An 8,376-nucleotide genomic window follows, 5' to 3' on the forward strand; every position below is an offset into this window, starting at 1 on the left:
CAGCACAAGATCCAGCGTATGAGCCTGTTTCTGGGTGTAGATCAGTCTCATGATAAACAGGCTCAAGAACGTCTCTGGGATTACTGCTGTTGTTTTAAAAGGGTTTATGTCATATTTATCTGAGAGATCTTTTACTGTTCGTATGAATCAAATGATGTCCGAATCAACAGTTGTGCCTTGTGGGGTACCTCAGGGATCCGTCTTGGGTCCAATGTGCTGTGCCTGCCTGCTCCCACTTCTCTGTGTTCCCTCTGTCTGTCTATGGTGTCACTGTGTCTGCTTGTGAGTCTGTTCAGTTCAGTGTGTTGTCTGGTTCTCTGTGTCTGTGAGTTTCCTGTTTTATTCTGAAGGTCCTTGTCTTATGTGAGTGTGTTCAGTTTAAGTTTCCCCTGCCTCGTCTGTTGTGATTTCTCCCAGGTGTGTTCCCCTCCTGTCTCCCATCCCCTGATTACTGCTGTGTGCATTTAAGCCCTGTGTGTTCTCCTGCCTGTTGCTGGTTCGTCTGCGTTATTTGGTGTGTTATCGTCTGCGTATCGCCCTCCGTTGTGTCTCCGTGTCTCCCTACTTCTCTGGGTTTGGTTTTAGGTTTGTTTTTGTTAGTTGTTTAAGTTTATTCTCGCCTCGTCGTTTCTGTTTTTCATCCTCCTCACTAAATAAAGTTCACTCTCGTCACTCGTGACAGTACGAGGTTGATCTTTGTCACAGACGCTTATTGGAATGTGGTTTTGTGAGTTTTTGGAACAAAACAGGAGGAGCAGGTCTGTAGATGAGAGGAAGAAAGAACGAGGAAAAAAACGTGTGTGTGTTGTTCAGCTGGTCTGGGTGTGGTTCTTGATCAGACTGGTGTTCAGAGCTTAGATAAAGGTGCACAGGGATAAGAGAGGGGCTGCTGATGATCATGTCGATATTTCAGGGTCTGCATGCAGCTCTGCAGGTACCCACAGACTCTGCTGTACTTCATGTTTCTGTATCTCAGGATCAACTTTGAATCGTTTTCTGCTCCTGAAGCAACTGAAGTGACTCTAAAGAATTTTAGCTCCTCCTCTTTGTGGTTAGGCCAGACATCCTGGTTTTCACACTACTGTGACAAATAATAAAAATATATAATCATAGTCATTTTATGTAGCACTGTTTAGAACTATAGTGCTCTGACAAACCATTAAAAACAGATCCGTAAACTAAAGCTGAGAAGCAGAAAACCAACGAGCTTCACTTTAGTTTCATCTTGTCACCACCTGGCTCAAAAGCCGCAACAGAAACAAGGAGACGAAAACCTGAATTTCAGTGAGAAGAGGTTTTATCTTAAATACATAGCAAGTTGGCTAAAGTAGCTGTTACTACCAAGGCGAGGGCTAGTGAGCCTCCTCCTGAAAGCCTGCCTCAGGTATGCTTTTATCCAAAGCTGACTCGGTGTGGCCCATCGGCACCAGCTGAACTCACTGAGGAGATTAGGGGCTGCAGAGGGGCCTAAGAATCTTTAGAGAGGAGAAAACACAAAGACAAGGATTTCAGTCTGTAGATGTGCAAAGCTGGTAGAGACAGACCCTAAAAGACTGGCAGCTGGAACTGCAGCAAAAGCTGGTTCTACAAAGTATTGACTCAGGGGCTGAATAATTACACACACCCCACGTTACAGTTATTTATTTGTAAAAATGTTTGGACTCATGTATGATTTTGGTTCCACTTCTCACGTGTTCACCACTTTGTGTTGGTCTTTCACCTGGAATTCCAATAACATTGATAACACTTGTCCCAAAATTTCATCTTGAAAATTGATGACAGTGCCATAAATTGCAGGAACAAGGTAAAAAACTTGGGCGTGTAGTTTGACATGGTGCTCTCCTTTGAATCTCGTGTAAAAGAGATAACAAAGGCCGCCCCTTATCATTAGAGGAACATCGTCAAAATCAGACAGGTTTTGTCAAGCGACACTGCAGAGGTTCTTGTCCATGCATTTGTGTCTTCCCGTATTGATTATTGTAATGCTCTTCTTTCTGGGCTACCAAAGAAAAGTTTTAGAGGTCTACAGATGGTGCAAAATGCAGCTGCTCGCATTTGAACAAGAACTGGGAAATTTGAGCACATTACCCCAGTTCTGAGATCTCTTCACTGGCTACCTTGTCAGGTTCGAGCAGATTTTAAGGTCCTGCTGCTCACCTACAAGGCTTTAAACGGATCGGCACCTTCATACCTCTCCAACCTTTTACACCTTTATGTTCCATCTCGTGCTCTCCGATCTCAGGACTCTGGTCTTCTAAAAGTTCCTAGAGCCAGAAAAAAGACAATTGGAGAGCTTTTTCTTTTCGTGCCCCGTTTCTGTGGAACAACCTCCCTCAAGATATTCGGCAGGCTGCTCTGTGGAGGTTTTTAAAACCAAGTTGAAGACACATTTGTTCACCCGATCTTACATGTCTTAATTCTGTGGCTTTTAGTTTTTACATTTTTATTGTTTTTAACTTGTATTGTGTCTTTTACCTGTATTGCTATGTATCGCTCTTATTTTATTTATCTCTTTAGTTGTACAGCACTTTGTTTGAAAGCAATTTTATAAAGTTATTATTATTATTATTATTATTACAAGGTCCACATTTATGGGAACATCTGCTACAGATGTGGGAGAATATTTGATTTCTATAGTAGACAGAAGCCACGGGTGTGTTCAGTCAAACGTTTAGAATAAACTTTGGTCTATAAATGTGTTTCAGGATTGATTTTTAACTCCAACTGCTTATTTGTACTACGCTTTCATTTCAGAGTGCAATGAGAAATAAAAAGGATATTTTCAATAAAACTGTCACGATCCTGGGTCTGTGACTCAGTGTTTTCTGTTTTGTATTGTTAATCTTTGATTTCATGATGTATCTTTGTTTATTCTTACGTTTTGGTTCTGTGTTTTGTTGTACCTCTAAGTTCAGTCTATGTATTTCCTGCTTTGTTGTGAAGGTCCGTGTCTCATGTCAGTGTGTTTAGTTTGCGTTTCCTCTGTCTCGTCTTGTCAGTCACTCCCAGCTGTGTCCTCCTCCTGTGTCTCATTCCCTCGTTATCCCTCTGTGTATTTAAGCCTTGTTTGCCTCTGTTAGTTGCTGGTTCGTCTGCGTATCTCCCTCCGTCGTCTCAGGTTGTCTCTCCATGTCTGGTTTGTTTTTATTAGTTTTCCCAGTTTAGGTTTTTGCTTAGTTTCCATGCTCACCTTCGCCATTTCTGTTTGTATCACCATGTGATGAATAAACTCACTTGCATCTGAGCTGCCAGCATAAAGGGTCCTTTAATAATTTACACATGGCTCGCAAACCGTGACAAAAACACTGGAAAAATTGGGCTGTTCTAAAACGTTTGACGGGTAGTGTATATATTTAGTTTATATATTTTCTTTATTTATATAGTTTGTTTTATATTGTAGCAAAGTGTTACTTGGATACTTCTCTATGTGCTTCTTTATGTGCAATTTTGTTGCATTCTGAGTCTTAGAAATATATTGGTGGTAGTGATGAACTGCTGTTAGAATCATGTTAAATTCTGATAAATCAGACAATTACCTCTCCAGCTGTTGTTACAGTCTTTGTGTTTATCGGATCCTTACAGGGTAAAAGATGATGACACCTAAAGAAATCCTTCTGGGGACTTTGGAGGAGTTGGAACGTGAAGACTTTAAAAAATTCAAGTGGCATCTGAAGGACTACAGGTCTGTAGAAGGTTTACCAGCAATCCCAGCGAGTAAACTGGAGAATGCAGAAAGCACGGACATAGTGGATCTGATGTTTGAGACCTACTCGATCAACACTTTTGAAGTCGCTAAAATCGTTTTGGGGACGATAAACAAGAATGATCTGTTGGAGAATTTAAATAAAACCATCCCAGAACCCAAAGGTAAGTCAGGGAATGACTAAACAAAAAACACAAACAATAAAAACATTAGTTAACATTACACAGGTGCCATTACCATCCATATAAATAATAAATCCAAAACACTTTCCAACACTTTCAGGAGTGAGAGACTGCAGAAAGCCAACAGTTTGTGTCTTATGCATCTGCACAAATAACCTCCTGTGTACACATGAATATCTGCTCTTTGGGTTGGTTTGATTAAAATGGGACCAGCAGCAGGTTTTCTGCCCATTTTACAGATTTATATTGTCCGACTGGTTTTAGAGCTGTTTTATCAACATAAATGAGGCGACAACAACAGTTTGGGACATGTCACAAATATGATCAAAGTGCTTTTTCTTAAATCTATTTACCAGTTGAAGGTAAAGAAAAAAAATGGCTGCCATTTCTTTGTGCTGTTTGGAGACCCAAACAGAAAAATGCCCAGACAGTAAATGCTTTTTATTATGGTTGATAAACAGGACACTAAGGTGATTGGTCAAAGGTTGGAGGAAAGCCACAGTTCTCCTTATATGACTGAAATCTCAGCTCACGTTTTTTCTTCTGCAGCTTTCTGGGAGATTCCACTTCAGCCTTCTGCTGGCAACGCTCCCGTTACCATGCTTCCCTTAGGCAGCATCATTAGAAGACACAGCATACATTTACACTGCTATGCAGATGACACCCAGCTCTATCTGTCCATGAAGCCAGATAACACACACCAATTAGTTAAACTGCAGGAATGTCTTAAAGACATAAAGACCTGGATGGCCACTAACTTTCTGCTTCTTAACTCAGATAAAACTGAGGTTATTGTACTCGGCCCTGAAAAGCTTAGAAATATGGTATCTAACCAGATTCTTCCTCTGGATGGCATTACCTTGGCCTCCAGTAACGCTGTGAGGAACCTTGGAGTCATTTTTGACCAGGATATGTCCTTCAACACACATATTAAACAAATATGTAAGACTGCTTTCTTCCATTTGTGCAACATCTCTAAAGTTAGAAATATCCTGTCTCAGAGTGACACTGAAAAACTAGTTCATGCATTTATTACTTCCAGGCTGGACGACTGTAATTCATTATTATCAGGAAGTCCTAAAAACTCACTGAAAAGCCTTCAGTTAATCCAAAATGCTGCAGCAAGAGTCCTGACAGGGACTAGAAAGAGAGAGCAGATTTCTCCTGTTTTGGCTTCCTGTTAAATCCAGAATTCAAAATCCTGCTCCTCACATACAAGGTCTTAAATAATCAGGCCCCATCTTATCTTAATGACCTTGTAGTACCATATCACCCTATTAGAGCACTTCGCTCTCGCTCTGCAGGCCTACTTGTTGTTCCTAGAGTATTTAAAAGTAGAATGGGAGGCAGAGCCTTCAGTTTTCAGGACCCAAAAAGATAGTTGGTTTTTGTCTGTTGTGTTATTGTAGGTTCTCTACCTTACAATATAAAGCACATTGGGGTGACTGTTGTTGTTATAATTGAAATTCTTTCATTTATTCTACATATTTATTCATTACTGGCTCCATAGTGTTGTTTATGTAATATGTGAAATGTTGCTAGTATTGATTTGGTGCTGTATAAATAAACACAATTAAATTGAATGTGTCTCTATAAAACCTGCCCTCAGTTATAACCCAAGTGTCAGGGCTCAATGGCTCATGAAAAGGACTCAAGCGCAGAACCAAAAACCGGAGGCTGAGTGACTTTTAACAGAAATGTATTTTACTAGATTTCTTGGCGGAGAAAGCTGAATCACGGCTAAATTCAACAGCAAGCGAGGTATTATGAGAAGTGCAGAGCTGAGGCCAGAACATAAGCTGAGGCAGGTCAAAGGATCAACAGGGGCAGAAACGGGCGGATAGAAACTATCCAGGATCACTGGAACAAAGGAGATAATAATCAGAGTGGGCCACAGTGTAGTGAATGAGTCCAAGATTTAAAAACTAAGAGGTCTTACGTGGCTGCAGGTGGAGATCAGCTGGAGGAGATGAATTAAATCTGGGTACAGAGTGAGATGTGGGTGCACAGGGAGGCAGGCAGGTGAGGAGGGCAGTTTGCAAGAGTGAGTTTTACCAGCAGCGGCAGGCCAGAATCCTGAGGCGTGACTTATGGCGAGAGTTGGAAGATATATCCAGGTGCCGACTAGGGAACAGGAAAAGAGGGTTACACGAAACAAGCTGAGGAGCACAAGACAAAATGTGAGGCAGAGAACTGACTGTGGTAAGCAGACAGTCTGGAGAAGGTTCATTGTGAGTGCTGCTCATAAATACTGCTGGAGTAATTGGCAACAGGTGAGGAGCAGGGAGGAGTGAGGAGGGCTCCACCCAGGGGAGGAGAGCTGATGCTGTGGAAAGTTAGTCAGACTCACCTGGATCATGACACCAAGAGTCCAGTGAACTGAACACATAACCACAGTAACCAGAATGCAGTTTTCTCATTTGTGTCATTTGCTGTATCTTCATGCAGAGATTCTCCCTGAGTGTCAGCTCAAACTCAAGTCAAACCTGAAGAAGACGTTCCAGTGTGTGCATGAGGGGATTTCTACAACAGGAGACCCGACCCTCCTGAATCAGATCTACACAGAGCTCTACATCACAGAGGGAGGGACTGCAGAGGTCAATGATGAACATGAGGTCAGACAGATGGAAACAGCATCCAGGAAACCAGACAGACCAGAAACAACCATCAGACAAGAAGACATCTTTAAACTCCCACCTGGAAGAGATGAACCAATCAAAACAGTTCTGACAATGGGAGTGGCTGGCATTGGGAAAACAGTCCTAACACAGAAGTTCACTCTGGACTGGGCTGAAGGCAAAGCCAACCAGGACATCCAGTTCATGTTTCCATTCACTTTCAGAGAGCTGAATGTGCTGAAAGAGGAAAAGTTCAGCTTGGTGGAACTTGTTCATCACTTCTTTACTGAAACCGAAGAAGCAGGAATCTGCAGCTTTGAAGACTTCCAGGTCGTGTTCATCTTAGATGGTCTGGATGAGTGTCGACCTCCTCTCAACTTCTACAAAACTACAATCCTGACTGACCCTAGAAAGTCCACCTCAGTGGATGTGCTGCTGATAAACCTCATCAGGGGGAAACTGCTTCCCTCTGCTCGCCTCTGGATAACCACACGACCTGCAGCAGCCAATCAGATCCCTCCTGACTGTGTTGGCGTGGTGACAGAGGTCAGAGGGTTCACTGACCCACAGAAGGAGGAGTACTTCAGGAAGAGATTCAGAGATGAGGAGCAGGCCAGCAGCATCATCTCCCACATCAAGACATCACGAAGCCTCCACATCATGTGCCACATCCCAGTCTTCTGCTGGATCACTGCTACAGTTCTGGAGTTTGTCATGAAGAACAAAGAGAGCGAAGATCTGCCTAAGACTCTCACAGAGCTCTACCTACGCCTTGTGCTATTTCACCTAGAAACAAAGAACATCAAGTATGATGGAGGAGCTGAGACAGATTCACCCTGGAATCCAGAGAACAAGAAGATGATGGAGTCTCTGGGAAAACTGGCTTTTGATCAGCTGAGGAAAGGAAACCTGATCTTCTATAATTCAGACCTGACAGAGTGTGGCATCGATATCAGAGCAGCCTCAGTGTACTCAGGAGTGTTCACACAGATCTTTAAAGCTGATGAGTGCCACATGTTCAACAACGTTGTTTACTGTTTCGTCCATCTCAGCATTCAGAAGTTCTTTGCTGCTCTTCATGTCTATCTGACCTTCATCAACTCTGGAGTCAACCTGCTTAAGAAACAATCTCCTGTCTCTAAAATTTTCCAGAAAACACTTACTGTAAAAGACTTCTACCAGAGTGCTGTGGACAAAGCCTTGAAGAGTCCAAATGGACACCTGGACTTGTTCCTCCGGTTCCTCCTGGGTCTTTCACTGCAGACCAATCAGGATCTCCTATCCATGCTGACACAGAGAGGAAGTAGCTCACAGACCAATCAGGAAACAGTTCAGTACATCAAGAAGAAGCTCAGTGGGAAACTGTCTGCAGAGAAAAGCATCAACCTGCTCCACTGTCTGAATGAACTGGATGATCGTTCTCTAGTGGAGGAGATCCAACAGTACCTGAGTCCAGGATATCTCTCCACAGATGTACTGTCTCCTGCTCAGTGGTCAGCTCTGGTCTTCATCTTACTGTCATCAGATCTGGATGAGTTCGACCTGATGAAATACTCTGGTTCAGAGAAGGGCTTTTTGAAGCTGCTGCCAGTGGTCAAAGCATCCAAGAAAGTGCTGTAAGTGAACCTATGAACAAATATGTTTAATAATGCTAGATGAAGAAAAGAACATGTCTCCATTGTTATTCTTCCTCAGGCTGAGTTGGTGTGCACTCTCAAAAAGAAGCTTTGAAGCTTTGTCTGAAATTCTCAGCTCCCAATCCAATCATCTGAGAGAGCTGGACCTGAGCTTCAACGAGCTGCAGGATTCAGGATTGGATTTGCTGTGTGTTGGACTAAAGAGTCCTGACTGTAAACTAGAAACTCTCAGGTAA

The 8,376-nt window shown here is 42.6% G+C and overlaps 1 protein-coding gene across 1 annotated transcript; it reads left to right on the forward strand.

The window, feature by feature from the left end:
- Positions 1-3,577: 3,577 nt before the first annotated feature.
- Positions 3,578-8,376, forward strand: LOC148101679 (NLR family CARD domain-containing protein 3-like). Its single transcript, XM_087846683.1, has 3 exons — positions 3,578-3,867; positions 6,334-8,119; positions 8,199-8,376. The coding sequence occupies exons 1-3, from the start codon at positions 3,591-3,593 to the stop codon at positions 8,374-8,376; spliced, it is 2,241 nt and encodes a 746-aa protein (XP_087702809.1). The 5' UTR covers positions 3,578-3,590.

Source organism: Neolamprologus brichardi, chromosome 9 (genome assembly GCF_056152115.1).
Source record: "Neolamprologus brichardi isolate AB-2024 chromosome 9, ASM5615211v1, whole genome shotgun sequence".
NCBI lineage: Eukaryota > Metazoa > Chordata > Actinopteri > Cichliformes > Cichlidae > Neolamprologus > Neolamprologus brichardi.

What these genes read in the sequence shown, in the direction of transcription:
- LOC148101679 (XM_087846683.1), top strand. Translation starts at nt 3,591, where the DNA reads ATGATGACACCTAAAGAAATCCTTCTGGGGACTTTGGAGGAGTTGGAA. An exon ending in AACCATCCCAGAACCCAAAG is followed by an intron (nt 3,868 to 6,333) that starts GTAAGTCAGGGA and finishes ATCTTCATGCAG; the next exon opens with AGATTCTCCCTGAGTGTCAG. An exon ending in AAAGCATCCAAGAAAGTGCT is followed by an intron (nt 8,120 to 8,198) that starts GTAAGTGAACCT and finishes ATTCTTCCTCAG; the next exon opens with GCTGAGTTGGTGTGCACTCT.